The sequence below is a fragment of the Vicia villosa genome, unplaced genomic scaffold (assembly GCF_029867415.1).
Source record: "Vicia villosa cultivar HV-30 ecotype Madison, WI unplaced genomic scaffold, Vvil1.0 scaffold7, whole genome shotgun sequence".
Classification (NCBI taxonomy): domain Eukaryota; kingdom Viridiplantae; phylum Streptophyta; class Magnoliopsida; order Fabales; family Fabaceae; genus Vicia; species Vicia villosa.
In genome coordinates this window covers 284,346-299,069 of record NW_026706810.1, presented here as the reverse complement: position 1 = coordinate 299,069, position 14,724 = coordinate 284,346, and the positions used below count along the sequence as shown (strand labels likewise).

The window sequence follows — 14,724 nt, the reverse complement described above, 5'->3', positions numbered from 1 at the left end:
ACTTATATAGAAGTCACCCTACAACGAGGCCAGTCAATCACTTAATATTGTGGAGTAAAGCACTAAACATATCATTAACTCAAAGCACTAAGAATGAATTAAATAATCCATCCTATGATAGATTTGAATCAATGAATGTTTATCCAACTTCATCAACACCCTAAGTCCATTGAATTTGAAGAGGAATTAGACCTCTATGTTAGAACAAGAATTGTTCTGATCAATATTCTTAGTTTTGATGATAGCAATGTATATTAATTTTGTATAAGACAATGTGGTACTCTAATCCTATGCATTTTCCATTTCAGGAAATATATGATGAGTATGCACAATTCAGCGCAAGAAGCACTGACTCAGAAGGTTCAAGTATGCAACATCAGAACATGCTCTCGCAAGACATCAGAATATGGTCAACAGAATCAGAACATGGTCTATTGAAGCATTAGAAGAACTTGAGTTCAGAAGCAGAAGCACTGAAGTTCATATGGTATCACGCTAGAAGCACTTCAAAGTCAGAAGACAAGAAGATGCTCTGCACCAAGCTGTTTGACTCTGATTAATTCAAATGTTGTAACTACAAAGATCAGATCAGAAGCAAGTACAAGATGACAGGCTACGCTGACTGACAAAAGGAACGTTAAAAGCTATTAAAGGCAAAGTCAGTTAAAGCAGGAAAAGCAAGGGTCGAGGTAGTTGACAAAAGAGTGAAACATTAAATGCAATGCTATACGGATCACGCAACGCATTAAATGCTCCCAACGGTCATCTTCTCATAACACCTATAAATAATGAAGTTCTGATCAGAAGCAAGGTTACCAATTTACGAACAACTTTTCAATCTTGCTGAAACGCTGCTGAATCAAAAGCTATCAAACTTCATCTTTAACCTCACATTACTTTTGTAATATCTTAGTGAGATTTAAGCTTAGAACTTAAGAGAAATATCACAGTTGTGATTATAGCTTATTAAGAAGCATTGTAATACTCTTGTAAGAATTTGTTTACATTCATTTGTAAAAGGAACTAGAGAGATCAAGTTGTGATCAGAATCTCTAAAAGTCTTAGAAGGTATCTAAGCATTGATTTCCTAGAGTGATCAAGTTGTGATCAGAATACTCTAGAAGACTTAGAAGGTGTCTAAGTGGAAAACCATTGTAATCAAGGTTGATTAGTGGATTAAATCCTCAGGTGAGGTAAATCACTCCAAGAGGTGGACTGGAGTAGTTTAGTTAACAACGAACCAGGATAAAAATCATTGTGCAAATTTTTTTTATTTTAAGAGTTTTAAACTTACACTTATTCAAACCCCCCTTTCTAAGTGTTTTTCTATCCTTCACTCTAAATTTTCAATTCAAAGCAAATATCAAAAGAAAAAAGGTAGAAGAAGAAGAATTACCAAAAATAAGTTAAAAAATGCAAAAAAAAAAATATAGCATTCTGTCAGCATTAAATTGATTTACCCAGGAGGAAAATCGATTTCACCTGAAGCATTTTTAAAAACTGCACAAAAAAACAGCAGGGAAATCGATTTACTCCATAGGGAAATCGTTATACCCTGTGCATTTTTCACAAAAAATAGCATTTAAAGGGAGAAATATTTACTCAAACATATTATCAAACACCTTATGATCTTAATTGTGATTGAGCACGAAAATATCCTCAAACCATGAGCAATTACCACCATAGGAACCACACAAATGTAACAATCAAGATCCACAAAGTATCACATCTTGAAGGATGAAAGTGGAACAAGAAATTACCAATTGAAATCAACTTCTTCAAGAACAATCTCCAACAAGCTTTGATCTACCAAGAATGGATGAAGAAAAAGTGTTTGGATGGAGGTTTAGCTCAAAGATTAGTAAGATTCAATGTGAATCTCACTAACTTTTTGGAAAAGGAGAGCTTTAAGTTATTTGGGAAAGGATTGGAAGAGAATTTGCAAGAGTGAGGCTATCAAAAGCTTGTGAAATGAATGAGAGGAGGTCTCTATTTATAGAATTGGGAGTGAGGGTAGTGGCAAATTGGTAATTGTCTTTTGGAGATTAATTTAAATTTAATTGGTAAAAAATGGGATTAAATGGGGTTTATGAAGGAAATTAATTTTGGTAAGGATGTGGAATATTGGTGATGATAAAAAATAATCAAAGAAATAGGATTAGTGTCAAAAATGATCAAGTGGTGCACATGTCAACAAATGAGGGTGTATGATAGAATATAGTCATGATGAGGTATGAAATTATGAGATCAAGAATATTCTCCCAATAAATGAAAATAGTGTCAAATATCACTAAACTTGATAATTGCTCTTTTTTGGCCAAATTTGCTGCATGAAATCAATTTACCCTGGAGGGAAATTGATTTCCCACAGCTCAAAGTGAAATCCTGGCACAAAATGCAGCATGGAAATCGATCTACACATTGAAAATGGCCAAAAAGCTCTGTTGGTTGGATGCTTTGGCTTGGTACCTACAAAACACAAACATACAAAAGGAACAAAGCAATATTTTTGGTATTTTAGTTAGTACAACATATATAAGTTAAACAAATATAGGTGTTTGATGGTCCCCCTTAAAGATGAGGCGAGCACAACACCAAAGACAAAGCTTCAAGATGGAGCTCTTGATTTAATGATTGAGATGCAAATGATGCATGATCTTATGGTCAAAAATTGAGGTATGACAGAGAGAAAGTCATTTTATGATTGAGAGAGAGAGAGAGAGAGAGAGAGAGAGAGAGAGAGATAGTAGAAAATCATCTTTAAAAGAGGGGAAAAGAAAGTAAAAAAAATAGCTTTAAAAGGGAGAAAAAGAATAGAGAAATCAATTCTCGTTTTCTTGCAACCACCATCCGTAAAAAAAGAGATTTTGGATTCATTAACCGTTGAATCGGTTTCATTTTTGGAGGACAAATTTGCAACACATGTGTCTACTTTTTAATCGTTAGGATCGTTAAAACGAAGTCTGAGCTGAAAAATATTGGCTTGGCATTAAGCTTCAGCTTTTAATATTTTTCAGTTTTTTTTCTTATTTTTAAGCTAACTTTCTTTGTAGTTTGTCTAATTTTAGCACTAGACTTCGTTTCAACGATCCTAACGTGGTTTTACACTTTTATTGAGAGTTTTCCACGTTAAAATATAAGTTTTCTCTTGTATTTTTATTTGTTCTATTTATTGTCATATATTTGTTATTGATTCCCATATGTTCTTCAATTTGAGAAATTTTATTTCCACTATGTATTACTCCCTCCGTTCCTTTTTAAGTGTCGTTTTAGCAAAAAAAATTCTTCAACCAAGATAGTAGATTATTAGAGTTATTTTTTCTATTATACCCTTATTTATTTTTCTCTTTCCAAATAAATTCAATTATTCACTCTCTTTTTCCAATAACTAATTGAAAAATTTGAGGTGGAATTATTGAGAAAATAAGGATATAAATGACAAATTATAACATTAAATTATAAAACGACAATCATGAATCATACTCAATATATTACTTATAAATTAATTATATTATATTTTTTATGATAATAATAAATTTGTATGAAATAATGAAACATTGAAACCTATCCACTATTATATTTCTTTATTATTATTTTTAAATATGTGTGAAATAATGAAACATTGAAACCTATCAACTATTAATTTAATACTACTAGCTAAATTACCCGTGCGTTGCACGGGTTTTTTTAGACTATATAGTTTACGTTTTTTTAATTATATAAAAATGATAATTTTAATAAATTAAATTAAATTATTAAATAATTTTTTAAATATTGTAATGTACATGTATTTAATATTAAACTTTATAAAAAATATAATAAATTATTTAAAATTCGAGAGTGCATCTAAATATAGATCGTAAATTTTATAAATATTTTAAAGTTAATTAAAATAATTTTTGTTAACTATAAAATGTTCAATAAATTTAAATAATATATTATATTTAATTATAATATTGCACACATAAACACTTTAAGTATATTTTAGTTGTTGTAATTGTTTTTATATTTTATCTATTTATTATTATTTAAATTTTTAATAGTAACTCATTTGTGTTACAATTTTTTAGGAGACATTCAGTGTGCAATGCATTACTTTTAACCTCCTATGATAAATATTAACGAAATAAATTACAATGTTTATTATTGATTAAATGATATGAAATAATATTATAAAATAATAAAATAACAAATAGAAGATAATTTTTAGGATTCCATATAAATAAAAGGCGGGAGTGATATATTTAATTTTTTTAACGATTAAATTAATTTCTTTTAGTATAATAAACTTATTTGAACTTTTTTATTATCACTTCTCAAATGTTATATTGATCAATGTAAATAAATTTAATTAATGTTACTATTAAATTTTGTTAATAATCATTAAACTTTATTAATACTCATTAACTTTTATAAATTTTATTACCATTTATATATTTCAGAAAGTGAATATTTCTACTCATTAAATTATGCGTTAAAATCCCAAAAATTTTACTTACATCATTATAAACATTTTTTAATGCAATTTAACATTTTTTTCTTATTTTAAAAAAGGTAAGAAAAAATATTTAAGAAATTTTATTTCACTATTATAAGCCTCGATTATTAGAAATTTACAAACTTAAAAATTATAAATTTATAAATATAGGTTGCAATAAAATTAATAATCAAAATCCTTCACTTTAATCGTAAGACGAAATCAAGAATTGAGCCTCATGATTAGAATATTTTATTACTGTGTCAAATTTTTTTATTATGTTATTCTATTTTTCTTACATATCCTTCTATAATATTGTTTCTATTCGTTATTTGATATGAACTCTTCATATTTTAAACTCTTAAATACTCTATCAAAATTGTATTTTTTTTATTAATAATGTTATTATTATTAAATTTTTATTTTTCAAATTATTATTAACTTTTAATTTTAATTATTATTAAAATATTTATGACCCACTCTCTTTACTCTAAGATCTTATTATCACAATTAATTATTAAAATACACACCAACTATACATTTTTATGCCAAATAATATATTTTGTAAATTAAAAGTTAAAAATATCATACATTACATGACTCTTACAATGATAATAGAAGTTACAAAGAACAATTTATTACTAAAATATGGACCAATTATACCTTTGTATGCAAAATAATAAATATTAATAAGACAATAAATTTTATTAAAAATTATAACTCACAATTTTATTAATTAAATTTTATTATTAATTAATATCATTTTAAGTGAGTGATTTAATATTTAAGGAATAGAATTGAAAAATATTTAAAAATTAGTGTAATTAACAAATATTATTACTAAGATTTTCTTATTAATCATATAATAAAACACCAAATAGCGTTACATATATACCTGTAACAAAGTAACCACATATTTTTAAAAATTGATATGTATGTATAAAATCAATGGAGAGAAAAAATAGTATACAAAAGATGGAATATGTTAGCAACCAAAAGAAATAATGAATGTGTTATTTGATGATTAAAAAATAATATATTCTCACTTACCCAATTTACACTCATGCCAATTAAAAAAAATTATTTTGTGATGTGATTCAATTCTTTTTTGTTGATAAATATGTAATTCAAATATGAAAAGTTAAAAATAATTAAATTATAGTGTATTAAGTCACTTATATTTAAAATTAATATTTTGTTGAGATATTTTATTAGAGATTAAAAACTAAATAAATTATTACACAAATAACATATCAAAATAGTAATTTTATGATATTTGTTTTTAAATAATTTGTTTTTAGTTTTATTAGAGATTAAAAAATAAATAAATTGTTATTTTAATTATTAATATTGTGTGACTTATTAAATAATATATTATTTATTCTTTATTATTTATATTATTTTTTATATTATTATTATAATATTTCTATTATTATTGTTATTTTAATTATTAATATTGTGTCAATTATTAAATAATATATTCTTTATTCTTTATTATTTTTATTTTTATTTTTATTTTTATTGTAATAATTATTATTATATTTATAATTAGTATTTATTTTTATATAGGTTCAAATTAGTAAAATTAAAATTAGGGTTTATGCTTAGATTGAAGAGTTTTTATTATTATTATTATTATTATTATTATTATTATTATTATTATTATTATTATTATTATCGTTATAATTAATTATTAATGTAGGGGTTTAATAAAAAAATATTATTTAAATAAGTAATTTATTTTGTATGAATAAAAATTTGATAAATTAGATGGACAAAAAAAGTGAATATAAAATTAGGGTTGCGCAACAATTATTAAGATGATACATCACCATATCTACTTATTATTATTATTATTATTATTATTATTATTATTATTATTATTATTATTATTATTATTATTATTATTATTATTACTATTATTATTATTATTATTATTATTATTACTATTATTATTATTATTAATAACATTAATAACTATTATTAATATTATTTTTGTTACGATTAGTATTCTTTTAATTATTATTATTATATTATTAATATTAATAATAATAATTATTAATATTATTTTTGTTATGATTATTATTATTTTAATTATTATTATTGTTGTTATTATGATTATTATTATTTTAATTATTTATATTTTGTATTTTTGTTATGATTAGTATTATTTTAATTATTATTATTATATTATTAATATTAATAATAATTATTAATATTATTTTTGTTATAATTATTATTATTTTAATTATTATTATTATTATTATTGTTATGATTATTATTATAATTATTTATATTTTGTCAATTTAAAAACTAATAGATTTAAGATTGTGGCGATAAATATATATTACTTATTATTTATTTACATTATTATTAATATTATTTTTGTTATTAATATTATGATTATTATTAATAATGGTATTATTATTATTGTTATTATATTTATTCTTAATGTAGGGTTAAATTAGTAAAGTTAAAATTAGGGTGTGAGGTCAAATTTGTAAATTTAGAATTAGGGTTTGGGCTTAGAGTTGCTATCAGGTTGACATTTGGCTAGGGTTGTCATCATGACAACCTTGCATTTATATATAAGATGAATTAGTAGAATAATAACATAGATAAATGAGGTCATGAAACCATGTCGACACTATGGTGTTTATTTCTCTGTCCTTTCAATGACGACACTCTAAAACATTACATGCCACTCATGCCTTGGATCGACCATGTTTCCAATCTTAACACTCACCCTATTTTATTCTCCTCTTATTATACTTGAGTTTCTCTTCTGTTCACCCTATTGTTAACCACTTTCTCTGTTCTCTTCTCTCCAACCCCATGTGCTTCCAAAGTTTATTCCACGGTTTAATTTTGAAGTCAATGCTTGAAATTGATAGAGCAAATACAAAGAAAGATTGTAATGGGAAACCAGCCTCAAATTGTTGTGTTGTTATGTCTACTGATCCATTTTAGTGTCTGAAAGAGTGCAAATCTATTGACGCGTATGCACTAGTAAGCTTCTTTTTAACCTTTATTCTAACTGGATTGCTTCTAATATAATTCAAAATCATTCGTTGTTCTTTTTTTTTTGTGTGTAGGATTTGTTATTATCGGAATCTATGGCTTCCAGCAATTTGTTGGATAAACTCTCCTCTTCTCTGGTAATTTTCGAAACCAAATTTCTATCAACTGATTCAACTCCAATAGTTTATGTTGTATTTTAAGTTCTATGTATTCTAATTCAATTATTATGATTTCATATTCTTTAGATTAATTTATAGTAGTTAGTTTAGATGTAAACTATATTTGATTTTTTAAATTTCAATGGTTAAGATTTTGTCTTTTCTATCAATCAATTATAAATATTTTTCTTTTAATCAATTATTAAATAGGTTAGATTTAATTTTTATTTGATGTAATTTTAATGGAACAATAATAACATTTTGAAGAGGATGTTTGTTTCAAGTTAAAAAATATTTTTTTTTGAGATTATATTTGCGGAATTATTATTTTTAAGAATTATATTTTTTAAATTTAAAACAAACATGAAATTGTTGTATTTTCAATGTCACATTCTCGAAAATAAGTTTCCAATTACTTTTCGGCTAGGCACGCAATAAAAACAACATAAAAATAAATTTAATTGTGTATTTAACTTTATTAAAAAAATGAAAATATTATATTATTCAATAATAATTTTCACTTTTCTAAATTTTTTAACTTATGTTAGTAAGACTTTTAATTTTAAGTTATGGTGAATGTTTTAAAAATCGGACGGTATAATGAACCAGTAAAACGTACAGGTTAAGGTTCAATCGATTCAACCGATTAAATTGTAGTTGAACCGCATATTAAATTTAAACTAAAAAATTAAATAAATATATTATTAAATCTCTTATTAGAATTAATTTATATCATAATTTATAAAATAAAACTTTCAAACAAATGTAACGCTAATAAAGAAGCTTACAAAAGAAGAAGAATGTCCAATAACAAATCAGAAAATTAATAAAAGATCAATATTTATATATTTGTCTAAATTCCTTAACTCAAAGCTAAAAATTCTTAGTCAAGCATAATTTGTTTTCATCACTTAGCAACATCAATTACCCTATGTCCACACACTACATTATTTTATTTATTTATGTCTAAATTCCTTAACTCAAAGCTAAAAATTCTTAGTCAAGCATAATTTTTTTTCATCACTTACCAACATCAATTACCCTATGTCCACACTAGGGATGTCAATTGCATCTGTTAATAGAGATCCCTGTGGGGAATATCTGTGTGGAGATCTGAAGTTGGGGATTTTTTTCTCCGTGGGGATGGGGATGGAGGGAAAAGTTCCCCCAATAACACTTTGGGGCGGGGATTGGGAAAGTATCCTCTGCCCCGTGGATTCTCCGACTCTGACGATATATTTTAATTTTTATACTTTATATATTATATAATTATATAATTTTACATGAAAAATATTAATGTATTAGAAAATGAAGAGTCATTAGAAGTTATAGATTTGTCACACATAATCAACCACTTGCACTGGACGACATCGGTATTGTTGTAGTAAATTAGTGGAAGCACGGTAGCAAGAAGTTATGTTACTATTTTATTTATTTATTTTTACATAAAAAATATTAGCAACATCAAGTTCTTTTGCTTTTTTTATTTATTATTGATGCAAGATGTATTTTTGATTTTTTTTATAAAATAAAGATGCCAATATGCGTTTTAAAAAAAACGGAAAAAAAACAAAATACTAGTGTCATAGTTTTGATCAAAAAGTGTAGAAATTTTCTTAAGATTCGATCTCCGTGGATATCCGTGGGGATCTGTGGGGATGGGGATGAAGGGAAATATTCTCCCGTGACGGGGATTGGGGATCGGGAATAAATTTGGGGGCGGGGCGGGGAGCGGAGAAGCATCCTCCGAACAATCTCTGCCCCGTTGACATCCCTAGTCCACACACTACATTATATTTTATCTTTTTATTTGCATTTACATTATCTCGTGTCTTTCAATTTTATTCTTTATTTTTTATCTATATAATTTTAAATGTTTGCTATAATAGATTTTTTAAATCTAAAAAAAAAATAAAATAAATAAGTACAACATAAAAAAATTAACTTTGATTTTCTAAACTATCTAGTTCAACAAAATCGATCCCGACTATGTAGTTATTTTGATTTTTTGTTAAAGTAGTTTTATCCCAATTTTATAGATCCAGTTTGATGGACCAAACCAAACCAGATTAAATTATGGTTTAAGGTTAAACCAGTTCAACAAGCCGTTTAGATCCAACTTTTAAAACATTGATAGTACAAATTTTTTACTTCAATGTTTTTTTTTCTATTAAATTTAAAAATGTTTAATATTTATGATTTGATGCTCTATTTTGATTATGCATTGGATTGTAATTTTTAATAATCTTTATATTTGTTTCAAAAACACTTTATCTTGAAATAGAACAAGACAATATATAGATTTATTAACACAAAAGAATTTAAAGATTGGAATAAAATTTATTCTATTATTTAGATATTTAAAATAAAAAAACAGATTGAAATTGCATCCCTCACCTTCATCCAGATTGAAAATTTTACTACAAAAAAAGGTGATAATATTATAAATAAGAAACTATTTTGATACAATTTTTATTTTAGTTTGATATTGTGAGTGGAGGCAGAGATAGGACAAAAACCTCCCTTACAAAGTTTCTCCAATTTCAGATATAATGAGAATTTAGGAATTTAGGAATTTTAGTAGTATTATTCTTTTATGATACGAATAATACAATTAAGCTACCAAACAACATATATGGCTTGGAAAGATGTTTGTCAAATTAAGACGGGTGGGAATAAAATAATTAAGATGTAATACATATAGTATACCCAAATAGAAGAAATTCCAAAAAAACATTACTTGAAAAAAACTACATTCTAATGTAAAAAACTTACTACTATACATTTTATAAAATATCAAGCAATCCTAAAACTCATAACTAATTTCCATTAAATTCAAAGTAAAATTCAAACACTTATAAACGACAATAATAAATAATTATGTAATATAAAGGGTTTAATTTACACAACTTTTGCAACCACAAGTTTCAATTCAACCCCTTAATACGAATCATTGGGAAACTAAGGTTTGTGGAAAATCTATCTCATACAAAAGCAGTATAAAATAAAACATTTCAGTCAAAAACAAATGGAAGACTGGTAGTACAATAAATCCTAAAATAAAATTTTTACCTAGGTATTTTAAAAAATTTGATGGTTGAATTGACTAGTTAAATTAAGGGAGAATAATTAAAAATCCCAACAAAAAAAACTGAAGTAAGAAACACTGATTAACAACTCAAAAAACTTATAGCTACTAAAATCAAAGTAAAACCATGCATCCATTACAAGCAGTGTTAATTAACGCAATACCACAAAAACAGCAAATTAACAAAGTACCAGTAAAATATCATAAGAAATAACAATAACAGGGCAGAATCGACAAATTAACTAAATCAACGATTGGTTAAATAAAAGGCATAAACCCTAAACGAGATCAAAAATTATTCATCGCCATCTTACAGATCCATCAATATCAACAGCAAATTGAACAATAAGCCCGACATTTCATTCATTCATTATAAAAACCAAGAGTTCGCATAATAAGATAGATCCATCACAAAAAACCCTAAAACTATTGCAAAATATAAAGACAAAACCAAAACCAAAATAGCGACTCCAAAAACTTAAAAACCAACTAAATCAGGCACAGATCTAACGGGTACTGGTAGGGCAATCTCTGGCAAAATGACCAGACTCTCCACAGCTGTAGCAGCTTCCACCGCCACCACCACCTCCACCACCACCGCCTCCGTATCTTCCACCACCTCCTCCACCGCTTCCACCAGAGCTGCAATCCCTCGCCAAGTGACCAGATTCACCGCAGTTATAGCAGGCACCACCGCCGCCTCCACCGCGTCCTCCTCCTCGTCCACCACCACCATAACCGCCTCCTCCTCCACCATATCCACCGCCACCTCCACCATATCCTCCTCCGCCTCTGCTTCCACCATAACCACCTCCACCGCCACTGTTGTAACCACCACCACCTCCTCCATAACCACCTCCTCCACCGTAACCACCGCCTCCACCACCACGCTTGCTTCCCTGCACAGACGCACCATCAGGTCCAGTCACCTGCACAGCCTTGGATCGTCCATCGGAATCAGATTCAACCTGATACTCAACAGACTCTCCCTCAGCAAGGCTCCGGAAACCATCAGTCTGGATCTGAGATTGGTGAACAAAAAGCTCCTCGGTACCATCATCAGGGGTAATGAATCCAAACCCCTTCTGATCATTGAACCACTTCACCTTCCCAGATAACCTAGAACTCATGATTTCAATTTCTCTCACAAAACCCTTTTTTTTCAAGCTGCGCTGCTTTAACCCTAGAAGAGACTACAAAGAGTGAACTGAACGCTCTCTTATATATCCACCACTCACAGTTACAATTACCCAACAACACATATTCACCCTACGATCTATTACTAGGTTAATTATCCAACGGCTTTGGTTCACTCTTTTGGATTTTTTTCCTATAATTAATTTTCGCACTATTCAATGTTTCTGGATATGCATAAAATAGTTAATTGGGCTTTTTTAATTAATATTTTGTGGGCCAGGGTTTCGGATTCGTCTAATCCAATTCTGATGGATGATTTGAATTGTGAATCGCATCTTGTGGTTAGGGGCGGTGGTTTTTTGGAGTGTATTTAATGCGGACCGTTGGATTGTGAGCTTCAAGCTTCTGCTACCGCTGAGAGTGGGATGGTCAAAGCTGCTTCCTATTCCTTTTTGAACTTTTTGAAAATTAAAAAAATAAATAAATTGTTTATATGCTGTTTGTTTCTCACTTTTCTAGAAAATATCTCCTCACTCCTCATCTCACCACCAGTAACAAAAATTATTATTATTATTATTATTATTATTATTATTATTATTATTATTATTATAACACCAATAACAAAAATTAATATTATTATTATTATTATTATAGAAAAATAAATACTATGGTTGAGTTTTTTTAGTGGATAATCAATAAATTAACTAATGATAAATAATTAATTTAATTTTTTATTTGATAAAATTAACTTTGGATTGATTTAATAATATGAAGTGAAATAAGAAAATAGTATGCAAGTAATATTTATTTTATCAATTAAGATAATATTGACACAAATATATATTACACATTATTGAAACTAGTTTAGATAAAATGATACTATAAATTAATAAAAACATGTCGCAAGGTCATGAAAAATAGTATTTAAATGTATATTAATCTTTTTTATAATCATTTTACTAAATTATTAATTTATATGGCTAAGTTTTTACTGCTGAGCTTACATCTCAATATATTTTATAATTTTTTTACTTATTGTAATAAAAACTTATTTTAATTTATTTTATTATTTTTATAATATTTAATTTTTATAAGAACATTTATGTAATTTATTAAAACATTTAAGAGTAATTGTTTTCTACAATTATTTTATTTTATTTTAGAATGTATGCATATATTAGTCAATCAAAAAAACCATAAAACCCAAATTAGTCTTTTAAGAAAAATAAAAAGAACTTTTAACTTTTGAGAAAAATAAACCGAGACAACTTATCAGAAAAATTTAGTAAAAATATGAAGAAATATAAATAGAAAATAAGATTATTAATTAAGTAGTTTTGTATAAAAGAAAAAAATATTTACATTGATAAGGTGACATATATTTTCTTAAAATGTGTTCATGTAAAGTATTTTTTAGAATATTTTTTAGAAAGATTAATTTTAAAATATTTTTTATAAACTTGCATATATATCATAGGTAATATTATTACCTAAATATTAATCAATTATTCTACTTGATTTTATTTTTAATAGAAAAAAACTTAGATACAAATCATATAAGGTATGATTTATACAATTTTTATCTATTTTCACTTCTTAAAAGATATTTGAATGTATTTATCATATTTTTGATTAAAAAAAGTATAAATCATGTCTAAGTAATTGTATGTAAATTTTCTCTTTTTTAATATCATATTATACATCATTCACAAAATTAATCCTTTATTTTAAATATAAATAATTTAGATTTTCTTCCATATTTTTATGCTAAAATTAAACTTTGCTCTTTTTTTAAAAAATGTTACTTCAAAAACATCAAAAATTATAAATTTATCTTTAGATAAAAATATTCTTATATTTTATATTGTTTGTCATTTATTATTTTTATCTTGAAAATTTTGATTTTAATTGGAGTCAAATCCTTAAAATGCAGTGGATCTGTACTATTTTGGTTTTTAAATGAAGTTTTTATTGTTGTTTTATTCTCGGCCAAATTTTGGTTTTTACTTCCTTTTATTTTGTACATCAAATATTTCAATGAGAAAAAGGTAATTAAACAATTCTTTTTCCACGGTAAAACTATTCACCACCATGTATTTAATTAAACAATTTTTTTATTTAAAAAAAACTTTAATAATATGGCAAAGTAATGACTCTCTATTAGATGACAGTGTAAAACTATTTTACACTGTCAATGCACTACCTTTTAACTCTATTTCAATTTTATTTATTAATTTATATATTTCAATTTTATTTATTAATTTATATGTTTTTAAACATGATTTATTTAAGTCAAACAAAGTATACATATTTACTTTAATTATTTTGACCAAATATAAATTTTTTTAATTAATTTCTCTTTTTATTTTAACATAATTTCTTTAAAAACAAATTATTTAATTATTTTTTGGAAATTTTAGATACCTTTGTAATTTATTTTTTTTGGTTTATCACCAGCGGTATAGTCCGGTTCGGGGGTCAATTCTGGCATCAAGTGGTTTCAGCCCCTCCTGATCGTAGCTGCGGGGGAACAAACCGTGGTCCAAAAGTTCAGCGTCAATCACCACTAAACCAACTAACAATTAATACTTTTGTAACTTTTTATACAATCACTTTTATATCATGATTTTTTTTATTTTACAAAAATGTTTTGTATCTAACACAAATATACTAGTATATATATGATTGTACTATTCAAAAAGTACATATGTGTTCTCTCTACAACGACAAAAAGATTTAAAGGCCTTAGTAGGTGTATAACACATTTTGGTGGTGACTTGCTCTCGGCGGCGAGAAGTCATGTACGGTCGTGTTTTTGATATAATTTAAGGGACTAACTCACG

The 14,724-nt window shown here is 26.1% G+C and overlaps 1 protein-coding gene across 1 annotated transcript; it reads right to left on the bottom strand.

Moving 5' to 3' along the window:
- Nucleotides 1-11,082: 11,082 nt before the first annotated feature.
- On the bottom strand, nucleotides 11,083-11,946 carry LOC131643098 (glycine-rich protein 2-like). Its single transcript, XM_058913244.1, has one exon. The coding sequence runs from the start codon at nucleotides 11,872-11,874 to the stop codon at nucleotides 11,251-11,253; it is 624 nt and encodes a 207-aa protein (XP_058769227.1). The 5' UTR covers nucleotides 11,875-11,946; the 3' UTR covers nucleotides 11,083-11,250.
- Between the last annotated feature and the right edge of the window lie 2,778 nt (nucleotides 11,947-14,724).

Coding starts and splice junctions, on each gene's coding strand:
- LOC131643098 (XM_058913244.1), bottom strand. CDS start 11,874: ATGAGTTCTAGGTTATCTGGGAAGGTGAAGTGGTTCAATGATCAGAAG.